The sequence below is a fragment of the Thunnus albacares genome, chromosome 5 (assembly GCF_914725855.1).
Source record: "Thunnus albacares chromosome 5, fThuAlb1.1, whole genome shotgun sequence".
Classification (NCBI taxonomy): domain Eukaryota; kingdom Metazoa; phylum Chordata; class Actinopteri; order Scombriformes; family Scombridae; genus Thunnus; species Thunnus albacares.
Genome location: NC_058110.1, coordinates 13,367,953 through 13,387,216, shown reverse-complemented (window position 1 = coordinate 13,387,216; position 19,264 = coordinate 13,367,953). Strand labels below are relative to the sequence as shown.

The 19,264-nt window shown below is 39.5% G+C and overlaps 1 protein-coding gene and 1 long non-coding RNA gene across 3 annotated transcripts; one reads left to right on the top strand and one right to left on the bottom strand.

Annotated features, from left to right (window-relative positions):
• Nucleotides 1-161: 161 nt before the first annotated feature.
• LOC122982971 lies at nucleotides 162-16,609 on the bottom strand. Of its 2 annotated transcripts, XR_006403573.1 has the most exons (7): nucleotides 15,970-16,609; nucleotides 15,316-15,789; nucleotides 1,381-1,564; nucleotides 1,160-1,279; nucleotides 829-942; nucleotides 426-493; nucleotides 162-255 (listed from the first exon to the last, which is right to left on the bottom strand). It is a non-coding gene; the product is annotated as an uncharacterized LOC122982971 (long non-coding RNA). The 2 variants fall into 2 exon arrangements; XR_006403572.1 differs by lacking the exon at nucleotides 15,970-16,609 and having other exon boundaries at nucleotides 175-255; nucleotides 15,316-15,856.
• Nucleotides 8,666-19,084, top strand: LOC122982970 (ERBB receptor feedback inhibitor 1). Its single transcript, XM_044352617.1, has 4 exons — nucleotides 8,666-8,926; nucleotides 13,545-13,713; nucleotides 14,188-14,267; nucleotides 16,616-19,084. Exons 2-4 carry the CDS (start codon nucleotides 13,667-13,669, stop codon nucleotides 17,635-17,637), a joined length of 1,149 nt encoding a protein of 382 aa, XP_044208552.1. The 5' UTR covers nucleotides 8,666-8,926; nucleotides 13,545-13,666; the 3' UTR covers nucleotides 17,638-19,084.
• Nucleotides 19,085-19,264: the final 180 nt, after the last annotated feature.

Here is a 19,264-nt window from a genome sequence, read left to right as displayed (position 1 = left end):
TTTCATGTACAGAGCTACTTCCTTATCATTCTGGTCACTCAGCATCCTCTGTTTTTCCTGGATCTTTACACTAGGTGTCACCATAAATATACAACACAATGAACAGTTAAACTGTACTTCATCTAAGCTAAGAATAGTAATAGTAAAAATTGAGCAAACACTTGAAAATTAACTTGACTGTCATGCATTTCTGTTTTTGTTGTCAAGTACTCAGTAATGTCCTCCATGCTGACAATCAGCTAGTGGTGATCCAGCCTCTAACATTTGTTATTAAAAGAGCTGAATGTGAGTGCAACTGATTCTTTGTAAACAACTTTATTTGTCACAGTTGAAATCCATCATCTGTACCTGATGAGTAGAAATATGAATATGCACTCTAACCTAACTAGATTTAAATTTAGATTTATTACTGCAGAATGGTTCACCTGGTATTGAAGGCTTCAGTGCACTCAGAACTCAGTTTACAAACATCCTTGTGAATTGCATGCAGCTCCTGGGTGAGATAACACACAGTTAACTGTCAAGAGTCTCAGTATTTCCCCGATAATCCCCCTTTAAAGGAGAATTCACATCAGACGGTCAACAGACAACTTTTGTTGGACACTATTCCCAAAAGTCTTTATCTTTAGGGAAAGTGTTAAATGTTTTGTTGTCAACTAATTTGATTATTTTTATGTGTGTGATTTAAAGAAGATTTACAAGCAAGAGGGATGGAAGCATCATTCTGGCACTCCTTCCTTGATATCCTCCTACTTTCTACACACTTGGTAAAATGCAGCAGCCGGAAAAATGCAAATTTAGGAACTGGCTGTTATTAACTGAACCTACATTTTCTAGATGAGATTTAACACGTAGGAAGTGTTTCTTCTCCTCCTGCAGTATCTTCAGATCCTCCCTCAACTGTCCATTCCTGGTCATCAGCTGATTGAAGCGTTTGCAACCCTAGAATAAAACATATGTTCGATAATAATAATAACAATAACAGGTGTTTTACACACACACACACACACACACACACACACACACACACACACACACACACACACACAAAACAAACCCCAGAAACTGTGAATATGAGGGTCAACTAAAAAATTTTTTTGAAAAATATGAAAATCTAATTTGAATTTATGGTCAAGTGGATTCTCTGGGTAACACTAACCCTGTCCAGTTTGTTTTCCATTGAGCAGGTGGTTTTTAGCAAGCAGCTGTTATCAGATTTACAACTGCGGTGTGCAGTTCCCCCACTCTGTCCTGCCAACTTCCTCTCCCGTTCCAAAATCTGAAAACAAAGCCAACAAGTAGGGTCAACTGTGGTAAGAAAACCAGGAGGAATTCATCATGCAGCACTCTGTCAATGGTCTTCTGGAAAACAGACTTCACCTGTTAAGATGCTACTTCGCCTTTTTCTTCTTCCAGCTCCTCATCTGTTCTTTCTTCACAGGCCAACATGGCAGTAAGATCTTTAACAACGCTAACATCATTCTGACGGTTAAAACCACTCTGAGAGACTCTGAGACTGTGTAAAAGCTCTTCCCCTTCATCCTGGAGCCTCTGGATCTCTCGTCTACCACCGACAGAGAGACACAAACAAATACATACACACACAGTTTGGACAAAACAGGTGAAACTTGCAGAGGAGAATTACCTTTCAGCTTAATATGAAAAGACAGAAAAGAGGCAACTTCAAAGACAGAAAACACTGGAATGTGTCTTTGCTTAGTGAACAAAAAGTAAAAGTGTTATTTAAAAAAAAAACACACACACTCAGTGGAAGATTTGGAATCAAGGGTGCAAACAAGAGGAAAAAATCCACTGCGCTGGGTTCAGCCATGTTATATTAAAGGCATTTTATTGTATCTCAAGACTCAGAGTGCCTTGGATTTTACCCCCTCATTCACACAACAGATGCCTTTAAAAGCACCAGCAGTCTTTTTTTATTCACTGTTGTTGTTTTGACTTCATAGTTTTGATACTTAAGATGATCCTGAAGTGTGATACAGTAGTTTGTTATAAGAGATACTTTCATCTTGAGCTTCCATCTGACCCAGAAACATTCTGCATGTCTTCCACTTTGATCTAATCTCCTCTCTTGTTCTTTGGTAATATTACTGATAATATACAAAAATATCTGTAGTTTTTTCATTGACTAAAAATACAATGAAATGTATTGTCACATGTTTATGGAGACATGAATGTTTATATAATTATAAACATTTGACTGAATGTATTAAATCTGTTATATTATAAATATTTCATATTTAAAGTATTGAACATAAACTCAACATCATTGTATCACTGTAAAATATCTCTGGGATTTGTAAGTTTTGGCAAATAAAGGAAGCTACTTGTCTCTGTAGAGGAGGCCTTGGGTTTTTTTTTCAATATTCCAGCTGTCAGCTGGAATACTGGAACAATTAACATCTATGTGATTCAGCTGTTGGCACCCGAAATTATGATACTGGACTGCAGGTCTAAACTTGTTGAGCAAATTATGCCCGCAGGTATCTTTCCAGAAGCATCTGCTGCTCATTGTTTTTCCCATCATCATTTTTTTTTCAGTTTGGGCTTAAAATACAACCATCAGTATTACAGTATTAAAATCTAAATAAGTACAGCTAAACATGTAATTACATACACACACAGTGCACTAAAGTCAGTATGACTCACATCGCATCATGCTAATGGCTCTCCGGTTGTATGAGGAAATCACATTCCTTCATGGAGGGAGGTGTCCGTCTTAATTACCTTGTGATCATAATAATGTCAACAGCACTGAAAAGTCTTGGTTCACGTCCAGGATGAGTAATGCTGGAGTGTGTCGCAGGGTCCATACTTCAGATAGATCACGTTGTGTTGATGGTTGGACTGACACAGTTATACTACTGTGGCAAGAAGGGTGTGTAGAGCAAACTGTAGAAATGATGAAATGATTGAATCTTTGACCTGCTGCCAGGACGGGATTACAGCAGTAGTGTGAACAGACACTCCTTTGGGCAAAGCTCGATTTTCCATTTGATGTAATCTATGCAGTAATTCTTTCAGAGGTCTCTGAGCAAATCACAAACATTTCTTTTCTGATAGAATGAAACTTATATTAATAACATCTGTCTAACTTTTCTCTTTTTCTGAGTAATGAAGATCAAACTGGAGGAGTTTCTTTCTCCTCTGTCTTCATGAAGCTATATGGTCCTCACCAGAACAGGTCAGACACACACACACACACACACACACACACACACACACACGCAAACACACATACAAAATGCCAGATAGACTGGCAGCTTGCTCCAGGAGACAAGTTTGCAAACTGAGTCAGCAGCTGTATTTCTGAATGACTCAACCAGTCCACCACAGAGCCCTTTCGTTTATCGGAGCCCTGCCCTCAATCCTCCCTCACACACAGGCACGCACTGCCTACGTTTTATTCGTGGCCTTACCTCACCACAGCATCACTTCCTTCCACCTAAATCAGCAAGGATATGTCTTCAAATAGCCAGCAGCAATAAGTCATGTGAAAATCAGTGCTGGTGACGTTTTATGATTGGTGTGGTAAAATCAGCAGAAGTAGTTTGTCATGGGACGGTTTATGTAAAGATTTAATTTTTATCCATTGACTCTGTGGTTTCTTACAATTCAAGGATGTTTTTTCACTTTCCTTTTGTGCTTGAGACTCTATTTTTCAGTAATGATATACGATGATGACATGCTGTGGTGAGTGATGTGGTGAATTTTCTGCAGAGCTAATAATCCTATGATCCTGCGAGTCATTTACTGCATGAATCAGTAATGTTGCCAGGAAAAGACTCCTACGTCTGCTTTGACTTTTCTTGGACGCTACCTGCTTTAATGCGGTAATATCTGCTGGAGGGCTGTTTAAGTGTCACACTGCATTTTTCTCCCTTACAAGACAGGCATCTGTGAACAAGGAAGTGGAGGAGGAAAGCAAGGAGGGGAGCATTAAACTATAAAAACATGGCATCGTGCAGTCTGGGCTTTGTCGGTGACTCAACAGGAAATGACGGAGCGGGAGTAAGTAAGGTGAGAGAAGGAAAGGGAGGAGGGTGGGAGCGAGAGGAGAGATAGAAAAAGGGAAAAAGGGAAGTTCGAGTAAGTCATGCCTCAGGACTCTGAGCTATGTTGTGGGGAGAGACAGACAGGGAGAGATCATACCATGGTTTTCTCAGGAAATCTGTAGGCCATGAAAACACAGATGGCCTCGTCATCCCCCCACCCCACACACTACTTTGCACAATAGAGTCGTGACGTGTACACACACATGTTAAATAATCAGCCTGCTGAGCAACAATATTACCAAATTTTGCAGTTTTCCAGAAGGATGACCTTGTATGTCATGTGATGATTCAAAAAAGACTTTGACCGCAGATCGAGTTGTGAAAACAGCAAAAGCAAATGTTGACAGTGACGTCCTGTACTGTAAAAATTAAAAACACTATCTCCATGACCTGATGAGTAAACTTGGGTTACTGCGAACAGATAATTACGCTGATGATATGAGGATTTATGCGGAGAGTTTCTACTGAAGAGCTACATAATATAAAAGTTAAACCCACTGCTCATACACAGCATCTCTGGATTCAAGTGTGAGGCCTGTTTTCCCCCCTTTTATCCTCTCTTAAACTCTTAATGAACTGGAGATCAACTTCACAGGCCTGCGGAAGGACACCCGCTGGGCCTGCAGACCCTCTGCCCACATTGAGGCCTGGTAGGGAAGCTGCCCAGGCCTCCAGTGTTACATCCTGGGCAAAGAATTGCTCTTTTCAGGCTCGGGTCTCAGCCATTCATTGAAGCTGTCACCATGAAATCAGATGTCAAAGAGTTTAAATCACTTAAATCTTCACCACTTCCTCAATCACTTTTTTCCCCGATGACTCTTTTGTTTGTCTGTTGGTATCCTGGGAAAGAAAATCTTTCGCTTTCTTGTCTTTTGTAGGGATGCACATGTGTGTGTGCTTGTATATGTGTGGCTTTCCAACTCTAATCAATTCGTTTGGTTGTAGCAACAAGAACTAAATATTTACATGACGCATGAGCAGCCTGTGATTCAATTTGTGTGATTAAAAAGATACACATCGATTTTGTATGAGAGTAGGTTTCTCAGAAATCATTTTCTTTTGGCTCTCAGTGCATTTTCTAAGCTATCCAGCAATCGCAGGCAGCGCAAACATCACTCTTCAGCCCGTCCTTCTCCCGGTGGCTGTTGATTCTGCGATAACTGAGCTGTCCTCTCTCGGGATGAGGTCAAAGGCCGTGGTACGAAGCCCACTCAGACATTTGAGGAGCTTTATTCCTTCCTGACGCCGCCAACTTGTCAGACCCAACTGCAAATCCATTAAATTAAAAAAAAAAAAAGGTTAAACTGATTAGACTGAAGGAAGTTGTAGGTGGTAACAAGGAAGTGCAAAAAGACACACTGTAAGAATTTCTTTTTCACGATTGCTCCATTATCAGTCCAGACTTGGATGACGGTGCCGTTTATTTCACCATTGCTGCCTCACTGATGAGTTTACTCACTTAGTCAAAAAACGGATAGGAATTTTGATTTCTTACACATGTAGCAGCTGTAACCGTGGGTTTTTTTTTTTTACAACATTTTATCATCTAGTGTAAATGTGTATATCTCGTAAACGTGACTCCAATACAGGTGTTTTTTTATTTGCTATAGCCAGTGACAGAAACGACAGCATTAAGAGGAATGTGAAACTCAAACATAAAACAGGTCGACCGTGACTTTGAAAACAGCAGCAGGCTTGTGTGTCTGTAGTCTGTAACAGTGCTCTAATTACTATTACATGTTTGTACACAGCTGGTTCCTCTATAAGAGAATTCCCTGTCTCACCATGTCAGCACATCAACCTACACAAATGTATTTACCATAGAACACGTATGTTAACACCTACTTACTTTATTTCCTATTCCAGCTTGATACACTGTTAAATGAGTGGTGGGCAGACATTCATCTTCTGAGATATTTTTCATTTTAGGGGTTGTTCAAACTATTATCTGAGATGAGATGTGAAACAGATCCGCTCGACCTCTCCAGCTTGATATTTCAAGAGTTATTATTGCTGTTTATCATCAAGTTATTCTCACTATTAATTCCTGCTTTAACCTCCATGTTTCTTGGCTTTAATCGAACTGAGCTCATAAAAAAAAAAAAAGAAAAAAAAAAAAGGGATGAACAGAAGTAGTTGATTGTGGTTGAACTTTTTCACGGTCCATCTTTAATTTTGCAGCAGCGTGAGGGAGTTCCTCCTTCAGAGCAATCCATCACATCTTTGAAAAAGCATAAGAAAGGAGGGTTACAGATGTGGGAGTTGGGTTTCTGACTACACTGACAGCTGTGAGGGACAGAGGTCTCTCAGAGCAGGAAATGACTTGACCTCCCCTGTGGGAGACTGGCCCACCCCGACAACAACCCCCACAGCTCTGAGCATCCTGGGACGCCACAAGCGCCCACAGAGGGGCCGCAGAGCAACAGCAGAGCAAATCTGCCGGTCCAGGTGGCAAAAATTTTAAAATTGGATGGCGCCGTGTCATCTCGACACAACAAAACAGAACAAATGGCTAAACTAAACTAAACTGTCCTCTGTTACAAATAGTTTAAATATCAAGATGCGAGCTGCTCTGTTACTCTTCAAAGACAAACTTTTACTTTTGTTCAGTGCAGTGTCACGTCCAACGGCAGTTCAACCTCTTTATCTCAAAAACACAGTGGAATTACAGGTGTAACTAGTTTCATTGCACAACAGGAAGTTGATCAAATGGCTTATTTGCTAAAAAGTATGAGTATTCCTTTAAGCAAACAAACTACGGCGGTGGGCACGGGACAGTCATTGATTGCAGCAATAGAAACACATTACATGTGGTATATTTATTTTGTGGGTTGGTGCTTTATGGGCATATGGGTATAAGGCACTCCTTAATCCATACAAGGCCCTATATGGACTTTATTGGAGCTTTACAACAGTGGAACATTTGAACAATTGGGAAGAAGGAAGAGGTCATTTGGCATCTCTTTTATGCTTTTATGAGGTTATATTATATATTATATTCAGCTCTTTACAATACTAATGCCTCTATTTGCCTGGAAGGATTTATTCAGATAGTTACCACAGATGAGAGATTATTAGGCAATCTGAGGGAATACTGTAGGCTCAGTGTGGTCTGGGCCCTGTGGTTAAAAACAAGAATGGCCTGCACCCACTTCCCCGTTATTTTCTGGTAAATGGCGTTCTGTATTGTCCTCCTGCTTCTCTCCGCGTGGGCGAAGACAAACACAGACAGTGAACTCCAATGTGACAGGAAGGCTTCAAAACAAGCCCTCATCCACCATGACCGGGCTGCCAATCTTGTACTTGTTCTTCTCTATCAGTTGTAGATTGTACTCAGGCCAAAAGCCACCCACACACTCTCTGACTCCCACACAGGTCACACTAAAATTGTTTACTGCCTTATGAAGGGCAATTTCCCATACATTCATCACACAAGGAAGATAAAATTATTCTAATTCTGCTTTTAGAGGTCGCTGATCATTTTTGGCCATTGACAGCCAGAGTTATTTTGTGCAGGGGGAAACATTGTTTGCAAGAAATGGAAATGTGGCTTTCTGATTTATAAACAGAAACATATGAATCTCCATGGAAACAATGAAGCACCAGTTTTTTGCCTTGAGGTATAGTCACATGTCTAGCTTGTTGATTTCCACACATTTTCTATTCCACTAGTAGTGAGGACACACGTTTTGTGGATGATGACAGCTGCACCTGGAGTCATTTTCTGTGTGATGATTGGCTGATTTGATTCACATTTATTTTAAACGAAAAATCCACCAGGCTGATAATCTTCTGTGGTTTACCCTAGTGGAGTAAAGTAGAAGTGGCAATACCAAAGCACAATACTGCATTAAAAAGTACAGAAGTATTATCAGCCAAATACCAAAAATACCAATTAAGCAGAATGACCCGTTACAGAGTGTTATTGGATAATTATTGCTGATGTATTCATGGACGAGCAGCATTTTCGTGTTGCATTTTATAGATGTTTTTTATAGTACTTATAGTGTTATAGTTTTTTTATGGTACTTAATGCCTAATACTTTATGAGACCATCATGTGTTTTGTATGTAAAGGCAAAGTAACCTATAACTTTGTAAATGTGTGTGGTAGGCCTAGATGTATAGCCCGAAGCAGTGGTTCTCAGAGTGGGGTCTGGGGACCCCCAGGGGTCCTTGAAGGGGTTCCAGGGGGTCCCCAGTAAAAAGGAGAATAATTTATTTTAACTATAATTCCATCCATAAGTAACACAATGACAATGTATGACTATTCTGATCATGTTGTTCATACACTTTCTGTAATAAAAAACAAAAATCTTATCAGATGGGGGAACCTGTGACAAGATCTTATCAAATGGTCTAATTTGGTCCATGGTCTAATTTGTGTCAGTATAAGGGTCCTTGACATAATAAAGTTTGAGAACCACTGGCCTAAAGAAACATAAAATATGAATATTCAAGTAAGTACCTTAAAAATAGTCTATAGCCTTCATTCCCCAAATGTATTTTCCACCACCTCTGGTTTATAAACCATTACCTACTTTTCCTTTCCTTTTTCATTTCGTTTTTCCAAACGCTTTTTGTGTTTTGGGGGATTTTTTCCCTTTAAGACGGCCTTTGGGTGGAGTTAACGTGTTCAGGGTGCTGGGTGTATTTATAAAGAGATGAGGAAAGACGCGTCACTCTGACAAAATGAGTTTCACCTCCCAGTATTGTTGACAGGAGGGATGCTGCACATGGTTCAGCTTGGACTGGGACACTGACTTTTACTGGACACACAGATTTTCATTTTCTCTTTGGACACAGATCGACCGACCCGGCTGTACGGGATGGAGGATTAGACTGACTTTCATGGTAAGATTTATTTCCATTTAGCCATGAAAATAATACTTTATTTAATGGAAACTGGGCTTTAAATACTTAAAATGAACGATCAGGAACAGTGTTATATGAGATGCGAACGGGACAGCCTGTTCAATCAAGATTTTACTCAGAAATCGGAGCTACAGTGAAAAGACTAGTTGTTAGAAGAGCCGGCAGACGCGGTCTTAGGTCTAAAATCACTTTCCAATAGTTCAATAGTGAGAGGACTGATTCAGCTGGTCTGTCTTGGATCGTGTTCTGAGAGCAGCGGGGGGGTCTTCTGTCCTGATCCACTGCAGGACTCTCTGATGTCCGCCAGGTCAAGTCCCGTCGAGGCGGGATGGGTCTTGCCTGCTCAGCGGCACCTCCCCGGTCAGCCGCTGGCGGGCGCTGGACGCTATCTATCTATCTATCTATCTATCTATCTATCTATCTAGCTATCTAGCTATCTATCTATCAGTGTTGTTCATGGGGGACAACACAGTTTTACAGGCAGCTCTGTATGTTGTCAGTGTAGTATTTTATTTTTTGAGTACTTTACTTATTTTAAGAGTAAAACAGATTCATAAAATGTGTTTTTTAGAGTTGTATCTGAGTGAAGATAGTGAGTGCTGACAGACTTACAGCAGTTTATGTTAAACTCATTTGGTAAGGAAATAAGTCATACACACAAATGTATGTTTTGTGCTGCACTATGTGCCTTAAATTGTGATTTATGGGTCGTCCACACTCAATAAACTGTGTCCTGTTCCTTTTATGGTTGAATGAAAATGTTGTTGCCTTTATTAGACTGCTACCTATTTGTATTTTAGAAATTGGGCCCCACGGGCTGCTACAACTGACCTACAGAATACTTACAGTATCTATATGAATCTACCTGGTTATACCTACATTTAGCCCATATGTCTCTAAATATTTATGCTTACAAGTAAACTACAGAAAATGGAGTCTATGTGTAATGATGTGATTTCAAATGCAATGAAAGATCTATTTAAAATTGGACAGGATTGTAACCATCACATTCGTGAGTTTATGCAGATAATTTGTAGATTTAATTACATCTTGACAGGTGATCACATGTGAAAACTGGATATGAATTTGTTTGAGCAAATACAAATGCGGATGGCTGTAAATAGTGCAGCCTATAAATATTAAGCATTTTTTCCAGTTCGTTTTTATTCTACCCCTCAGAGTTACCAAATTATTAATGCAGATTTGTGAAGGTCTGGGGTGAGTAAGTTCATGTAAAGCATAAAAATTAGAGTCTACAGCAGTCACTCTCTAACTCACAAAGTGTCGAATTTGATCCAGCCTCCTGGGTCACTTTTACACCTACAAGCTGTTAGCGATCAAGAAGCATCTGCGCTGTAATTCGTTTTCTTTTCTACAACAACAACACCTACTAAATCAGCTTCAAAGAACAAATCAAATACGACTCTTAATAACGTGAAGTGTCTGGGGGATTCATATCATAAACTGCTTGACCGCTGTTGCAATAATGGTAATTACTCATTACTCATGAGTAAACGCCGATATAGATCATAAATTAAATGAGCCAATCCCAGAGAGGAATGATTCACCACTATTGGTCCCACAATCTCAGGAGATTTGAAGTCAGCCAAAGGACTGGGAATCAGTGATTTTGCAAATGATAAGGAGAACTATTTTTATTTTCTTAGTCAGATGTTCCACATGCGTCAAGGTTGACTTATTCCACTTTCTCTCCAAATGGACTTTAATGTACTGTGCTGCTAACTGGTCATTCTTTTTTTGTTTTGTTTTTGTTTTTCTCTTTGGGATTTACATGTTTCTATTGTTTTTTTAAAGGGATTTTTAGATATATATATCTTTATCCTTTCTGTTGTTATCATGCTCTATGCAGTGAATGCTCTTTATAAGGGAATGGTTTAATGAACTGTATACATGGCCCTGTCACATATATAGCCAGAGTCTCATACATCTGACCTCTGACACCAGTGCATGGATAGTATACATGTCTACTGGTCTGGTGTGTTTAATAGTTTTTCTTTAATATATCTCTTAAATCATTTATTTCTTTCTCTTTAATCTTGGCTGCTAATACTGGTCCTGAGAGCAGTTTTTTTTATTGTATTGTGTGTATAAGTATTGTGGCCTAGTGAGACTGTGGTTAAAATATTTACATTAAATTCATTTAATAAGATTTACATATCGCCTGCTAAGGTGTGAATGTTACTTTACAATAAGTTGTAAGTACAAATAGGTGATGTAAAGCACCTATTTTATGCCAGGGTTTTAATTAAATCATCTGTAAAGGTGCAGTCAGTTGAAAGGCTTATTTCCTGAAAAAAGTGGCGTGAGGACTTGCCAAGGACAGCTCATCAAGGCTCCTGCAATGAGATAAACAAACAGGTTTTTTTTCTGCTTCTGGCTTGTCCTTCCAACAGTGCCAGCACACGCATATCCTCCTGCATAGGATTTGTGGCACAGGCTCATACCTTGGCCGTGTCTTCTTGTCTCCATGGCGTATCTTCAGTTCCAACCTCATGGGAGAGTTCACTTGGATTTTCAGGCTTGCTTCGCTGCGCACCAAAGTGACACAAAGGCCCATTCATGCCTGAGAGTGGCTCCATTCATCGGACACTGAGTAATTGCCGGTAGAATTCATAATTGTTCAGCATCTTCCATCTCCGAGGTTCACTGGCGGAAATAACGCCACAGTCGGTTGTTTTAAGGATGACATGAATATTCAAATAGATGCACAGGTCACTGTTTTGTTTGTAGTGGGTTTTTTTTTTTGTTGCATTATGCATGCGCTGCATTGTTTGCATCCCACATCGGTCGTAAACCTGAAATGAAACAAAGCAGGACTCAGAAGAATAAGATTGCGCATGTGACTGTAAAATTGTGACTTTTCGTCATCCTCCTGCAGGCGAGGAGGAGGAGTAGGCTTCTGTAATTATTGGTTTGAAAGTAATTTTGGTGCATCGTTCAATTCTATAGAAAAAAGACAAGGTGTAGTGTATTTTCCAATGCTTCATAAAGTTCATTTTCAAGTCTGAACAATGATAATAATAATAATAACTCAACATGGTTTTGCATCAATATTATTGTTAAACTAAAAGCTATTTAAAAATCAGATGTCCAGTATAGGTCGAATGGTACTTTCTGATCATTATGATAAATTAAGATATCACTTGATTTGTGTCTGTCACGACAGAGGTCAGGTCAGAGGGTCATGAGCGGCATCCCTGGAGCTGGAGGGGGCTAAAACTGAACACACAACTTTCTCTGTCTGTACGACTGTTCTTTAGATACTCTGCATATACTGTTTATGCCAATCTTTTTTGGTCTTGTGTGTTTACTTTTTGTCATTCATTAATCTGACTACTACCATTTATCTCCTTAAAAAAAAGACCTGATAACATTTTTATAAGATATTTCCTTGTCAGTTGCGGCGTCTGTCAATGTACGTCTTGTCTTTACTGAGATATTAGTAAACGAAAACACTTTAAATCACTTTACGGTCCATGGCCGACTGTCATTGTATGCGCGGTACTTTGGTGTGCCATCTCACTGGCGGAGTTTGTCATTCAGCTTCACAGGAATGCCGCACAATTAGCCCCTGTTGTTAGGGCAGATACTGCAGGGTTTCATGGTCACAGAGAGGAAGGAGGGCGAGGAGTGCGGCCGCCCTCCCACATCTGACCCAGAGGTTGTGCAATAGCCCGCTCATCAGACAAATGGCTTTAAGCTGGCACCACAAAGAGTCACACATACACAGCTGCCAGAGCAGACTGAAGTCGTTTACTGGTTTTTTGTTGTGACTGTAGCGTCACCTTTGTGTCTGAGCTTTCAATAACAATGCAGCAAATCAGTAATGACACTATATTTTGATATTTACTGTACTTGGTAAATATAAGGACAATTTCAGGATAAGAGAATCTCTTGCACAATACTCTCACAAAATGTTTTACATTTATTCAGTTTCGCTGCAGGCCGATCTTTTTCAAAGTGAGAGATGTCCCAAAACAGGACAAAATAAGGAGCGTAATGATATTAATACAGTATTGTGTCTTTCATTATAAAGCTTTCACTTTGGCACACAAAATCTGTTGAACTACTCAGTGCTGTGGTTGTTTTTGTCTTTCCACATCTGCACACATTTGCTCTGTTGTTCCATGTGTAAATAACTTTCCATAAATGGAAAGTCATTTGCCATTTTTAAATGAGTAACGTGACACGACATCAACTTACTGAACCGTGAACTTTGTGCAGCATTACACCCTTAAAGTGCAGAATTATTATATGCTGGAGTCACATATACAGCATGTTTTTGTTCCAGTTCTTGTTTCATTTATTGGCGATATATATTTATATGCTGTTGTGATTCCAGCTTATTAAGTATTCGCTCTAGATTGTTTTCTGACATTTGATTTGCCTGCAGCTGGGTGTGCTGGATGTGGTTGTGTTCCAGATGTATGCTGTTTATATGCCCTGTTTGTAGGTAGAGTGTTGTATTACAAAAGCTTAATTGTTACACACTTCCTCTAACAATGTGTGAATGTACAAGATAAGTAGCCATGTGAATACCATCCATCTACCACTCAGTTTTCTGTTTCTCCAACAGCTCACCGTGGGCTAGGATGAAGCCGGGATGAGTTTGATGGAGCTGACTTGTGTTGGAGCTGTAGACCGATACCAAACAGAACTCGATGCTTTTTAACAATAAAACTGCCTTTCTGCCACAACATGGCCAGGAGTCAGAATAACTACTGGGGACAGCATGACCTCAGCAGGTACGCAAACACAATTCTGACACTGGCAAAAACAAAATATAACATGCATCCATTGTTATATAATATGGCAGTAAAACCACTATACTTTCATCATAGTATCAGGAGTGTGATTTTCATATTATCTTGCCACATTTGATGCCTAAAGGGACAGAAATCACTAAAAAAAGTAGAATGAAAGGTTAACTTCTGCAATTGTTAAAAGTATTTCTTTAATTTCTTTTTCTTTTCTTACTTAACAATAAGTATTATTGTTAAAAGTATTAGTAAAATTGTTTCCATGCATCTGTGATCAGAGTCCGTCATTTTCTTTGGTAATGCTGATATGTTTATAAAACGTAGAACAGAAAATATTCCCTGTAAAGCATATGTCATGCTTGTTATTTCATGTATAATGACTTACTCATGACAAGTTATGTGCAGAAATGATTTACGCACATGCACAGCTCTGATTTCTCAACCTCTCCTGCTTTGCAGAGTGTGCTTTGGCCTGAGTGCTGACATGGAACACAACCTGACGGAGCTTCAGCAACAGCAAATAGCCAAGGAATTTAACCGTGAGTCTTCTAGATATCATTTTTACATGTATGTACAACCAACTGACTGCAAAACACTGACGCTGACAAGCATTCACACTGTTCTTCAAATTTTTATGTATTCTTTTTCCGTACGTTTTTCGATCGCTACCTGCTTCTGCCTACTTTCAGCCACAGAAATCATGCAAATATCAAAATGTTCAGCTCTTTAAGTGCATTTATGCTATGACCTTTCTTCTTTCTAGCATAGTCCAATGATTTTATATACTTTTTAAAAATATAAAAATTTATAATGGAAAGTCTATGGGAGGAATGTTTGAAAGTTGATATCTCAAAAACTAAAAGTGCTAAAGTATTCATACTTCATGGACAGGTGTCTCATGTGGAAATGCTTAACATATTAAAACATGGTACCAATAGCGCCACCATTTGGTCAGTTATTATGCATTTTATGCCTTGGCTAATAACTTATGAACCATGAGGTGTATCAAAACAATATTTGCACAGCGTATTTCTTGGACAATGCCAATTCGACTGCAATAGGCCACACCCATTTGCGCCTGGAAAAAATGTACTTTTGGTAAACACATTTTTTGCTTCTGTTGGCACATATTTCATCTAATCTTCACCAAACTTGGTACATACCATATTTAGATGACCCTGAATAAAACATATGAGTTTGTTTTTGTGTATTTCTTACTGTTTATCTGTAATTGGTCACCAAAATTTTGAAGGAGAGGACAAAAACAGTAGAGTTTCCTTGGATGAAGACTGCATTTCCCATGAGCAACTTGGTCATAAATAGGTTTACTCACTTCAGTGGTCTAGCCCCTCAACGTTATACAAACTACTGTTGATTGCCTGGTGCGTGTTGGTCATCATGCTAACAATCACAGAAAGCTTTGCGGCACTTTCTTTGCTCTACAATTGCAGCTAACATTAGCTACATTCAACTAACGTTAGCCATAGCGTTAGTTTGCTTTGTTTTAGCCACCAATATAAATTCATATATTGATGTAAAACCACGTCTTGCAATGTATTGCAAGAATAAAATAAACATATTACATACCTGTTTAGGAGGAAGAGAGACAATTCAGGATTGGTTTTGAATCCTTTCAAATCCTGCGGTTCTGTTCATTTGTTGAATGACCGATCAAGGTTGACTCGTGTTTCTATCACTGCCCCTTTTAGCTTTTTTTGTTCTATGGTCAACTCTTTTCTTTTTATCTTTGCTGATCCTGCCCTAGTTTCGCCATAACCACAAAATATAAAATATAAAATATAAAATAAAATTACCTAAGGAAAAATCTCCTCCTGCTTTCTTTTAACTGGCTAACGTACAACTCACTGTAAAACTTGTAAAATGGAAAATGTAAACACAGGTTCTTCTGATCTGTGTGCTGTAAATTGTTTCATCTGTTTTCGCAGGGAATCCAACCTGGCGACAGGCATTTAGAGTAACGATATAGAAATAGCCAATCTTATCGCTGTTGGTCTCGTTTGCTTATGTAGGTCATACAGAGGCAACAATATTAAACTGACACTGTTTCATAACAAGGTAAAAACTCCTTGTAGTTGCTTTAAATGTTAAACCTTAATATACAGAGAAACATTTATTTGAAACATGGCACACAAGGTTTAGCAAAGAAATGAAATGAAAATACATTTTATTAACTAAACACTAATATAACTTTTACTTTTTTATTTTTACCTTTATTTTAACCTTTTTCATCGTCAACTCCTGTTCTGACAAGTGCTAGAAAAAGTTAACATCCTATCCAAATTTTTGAATTAAAAAAAAATGTCTTAGTTTTGTCTTGGCCTGAGAAACTTGAGTGTAAAACCCATTTGGCTAATAAAAGAGTGTGTAGAGTTTAGGTGAGTTTGTCATCGGGGGGGTGGGGGGAAGCTATCGCTCCCTGGTCACACCAGCTGTTCCTGCAGTCTGGGGCACATCGGATGTTATGGGAAGCTCTGTTAAGATTACGGCCTGCCTCGCAGATAATGACGATTCCTGTGTTAATCAGAGTGTTGTGGCTGATGTTTGACGAACAGGGTGATAGGTTAAGCGGTTGTTTTTGACGTGTTTTCACTCCCGTTTCCTGTATGATACCTTCAGCACAACTGTGGGCAGCCCACTCCCCCTGGTATTTTTCCCTCCTACACCATCCGTACACTCTAGTTAAGATTTTTTTTTCTCATTGCAAGTTGTTTTCCATGTTTCTTCCTCTGAGAGTTGTTTCCGCTCTGAAGGAAACAACAGTGATAGCAAAACCTTGTATAATAAACAGCGGCTTCTTGGTATATAGTGCCATTTACGATTTCATGAAGGCAGTTGTTTAATACATGATTGTTTGTCCCTTTCCCAGCCAACATCTCCCTCTCCCAGTCTCCTTTCTACTCTGATACTTACCGCCTGACGCCTGAAAACATTCTCCAGCCCCATGAGGGGGACCAGGTGGTCCCTTCATCCCAGAGACGGACAATGTTTGGGGGCCACCAGAGAGAAGCCAAACCCCTGCCTCCTCTGCCTGACCCTGAGGAGCTTATGTCAGATGAGGCAGCCGATAGCGAGGTGGAATTCTTTACCAGTGACCGACGGCGACTTTTGCCCAAAAGCTGCCCCAAGGCTGTGTGCAGGGGCAGCAAAAGAGGCTGCGGCCAGGTGAATAATGCCTATGAGGAGAGCTCATTGCGGGCTGGTGGCGCTGGAATTGGCTCTATGGCTTTTTCCTGGCCAGGCAGAGAGGACAGGCCAACAGGTAGAGGGGGTGGGTTTGGAGCTGACAACTGGACACTAGCTCCCCAGAGAGAAGACCACCAGCATGTGGTGTCAGCAGTTGGGGGTACTTTGTGTAACAAACAGCCAGACCAACACCAGTCATCCAGATTCCGGTTTTCCTGCTCAGGCCCTGCTCCCCAGCTGTTCCACAGCAGCACCACAACAGTCCCCACTGAAAAGCCACAAATCCCTCCTCGTATCCCCATCCCTCCAAAACCTCCAGCTCTCTCAAAGAGTATGAGCGCCAACAAAGAGGACAAACCTCCCAAAATCCCACCAAGGGTCCCTTTAGTCCCACCGTGCCCGCCACGTACCCCAAGCCCAAAAAGCCTTCCAATTTATATCAACGGTGTGATGCCTGCCACACAGAGTTTTGCTGCTAACCCAGAATATGTGAGTAAGGCATTACAGAGACAGCAGAGTGAAAGGGCGCCACCTACAGCTCAATTTTCTCCCTGCATTGTTCCCATCTTGAAGGATGGCAGAAAGGCCAGTGCCACTCACTACATCCTCCTGCCGCCAGGCCGCCAGGCGTACACGGACAGACGAGAAAGACTCCTGAGTGAACCCGCCAGGACGGGAAACTCCAGCGTCTGGCAGAACAGATAAAAATCCTCGCTTATGTCACTGTGTCTGACACTCAATGAGGAGAAAACTTTGACTGACATCATTAATAAACATGTGATACACTAGTGGACCGAGTGTGTAACAACACCTACATGCTACATTCACATGTCTAATGTCATATTGGTCTTACTTTCAATGGCTGATGTATTTTAAGATTATTTATGTCACACAGCACTGTGAGGTTTTTGTCTGTTTTTAATGTTTCACCGGTGAGTATTTTAAAGATGTCTCCTGGAAAACATCATAACATTCCAGTATTTTCACTAATGTAGGAGAAATATTTACCTCCCATAACCATTTACGGTTTTGGTTAGCTGCAGTTTCTTATGAGGACAATATTTCATCACTCATTTAATTTTAAGTCTGACAGCCATGCAGGCATATCGTTAAAACAACTGATACTATATTTCTTACAGGTGAGCAAATAATTACTGTATATACAAGCTGGGCTTGTATAAAACTGTTCATTCCCTGTGTGTTATTTTTTAAGACAATGCTGCTTGAAATCCTGATTATAATGTATTGATAGATTTTATGTTTTGCAGAATCATTCTCACATTAAGATAATAATGATTTATGGTAAACTTAACAATGAACAATGTGGCCGATATTAGAACACAGTCAAAACACCTTTTAAACTACAGTGATATCAAACACTTCATCTGATTAAAACTGAATTTAACTTGTATTTGTAATTCAAAGCACATGCCTTTTGCAGGATTTTGTGCATGAGTGCTTAATTTTTCTTAAAAGCACCTCTAATTATGAAAAAGCTGATTGTCTTATTTTAAAGTTACATCAAGCTACATCCTTCCTGCAAAATAATCTACATTTTAATTTCAAACATTGATTCATGCTTTTTGTTCTATGCTCAAGTGCACAAGATTTAATTTATTTAAAAGGTATTTTCTGTGATCCCAAAATTCAAAACACACGACTGAAACCTGCCGTCATCCTCAAATTGATTGACAGGTCTCTTAATAAACATATGAAGAACAATAGTCAACAACTAAGTCATTAATGCTGTCTGATGCTGTTCATTTTTGTGTATTTGTACACAGAGGTAAAAAAGCCTCTGTATTCAATTATGATCCTTTGACAAAAAACATCTTAATAATTAAAGCAAATACTTCTAATTGTGTGTGTGAATTTAGCTCAAATACTGTATACATGGTCAAAAAAAATACAGATTGGGCCTTTTGTATGTGTGGGCATGGAAATTGTGTTACGTTTACACTGTTGAGGTACGGACCCGCGTTTACAACGTTCGTTACATCGACGGGTTGGAAGTTCTCATGAAGGTTCTGTGTCAAATTCAGCCCAAGCAAAGGCTGTTTGTAAGTTCATCATGTTGTTTGTGTCAAAAATAAATCATTGTAAAATTGTGTTTTTAATGTATTTATAGAAATAAAATAACTTATTCATTCTATGAATGGGTCAGTGTCCTTTTTCCTCAACATATGTACCTATAGGAGGCATATTTCTGTTGCTCTTCTGTTTTACCAACATTCTCAATAGGATACTTGAGTCTTTCATTATTTTGTCAAGATGGATCCTCATTACAACTACAACCTTCCTTTGAAATGATGACAGAAAAGAGGAAAAAATG

Excerpts from the sequence above, each read along its gene's own strand:
- LOC122982970 (XM_044352617.1), top strand. The coding sequence starts at position 13,667 with ATGGCCAGGAGTCAGAATAACTACTGGGGACAGCATGACCTCAGCAG. Across the intron at positions 13,714-14,187 it reads GGACAGCATGACCTCAGCAG|AGTGTGCTTTGGCCTGAGTG; the intron begins GTACGCAAACAC and ends CCTGCTTTGCAG. Across the intron at positions 14,268-16,615 it reads AATAGCCAAGGAATTTAACC|CCAACATCTCCCTCTCCCAG; the intron begins GTGAGTCTTCTA and ends TCCCTTTCCCAG.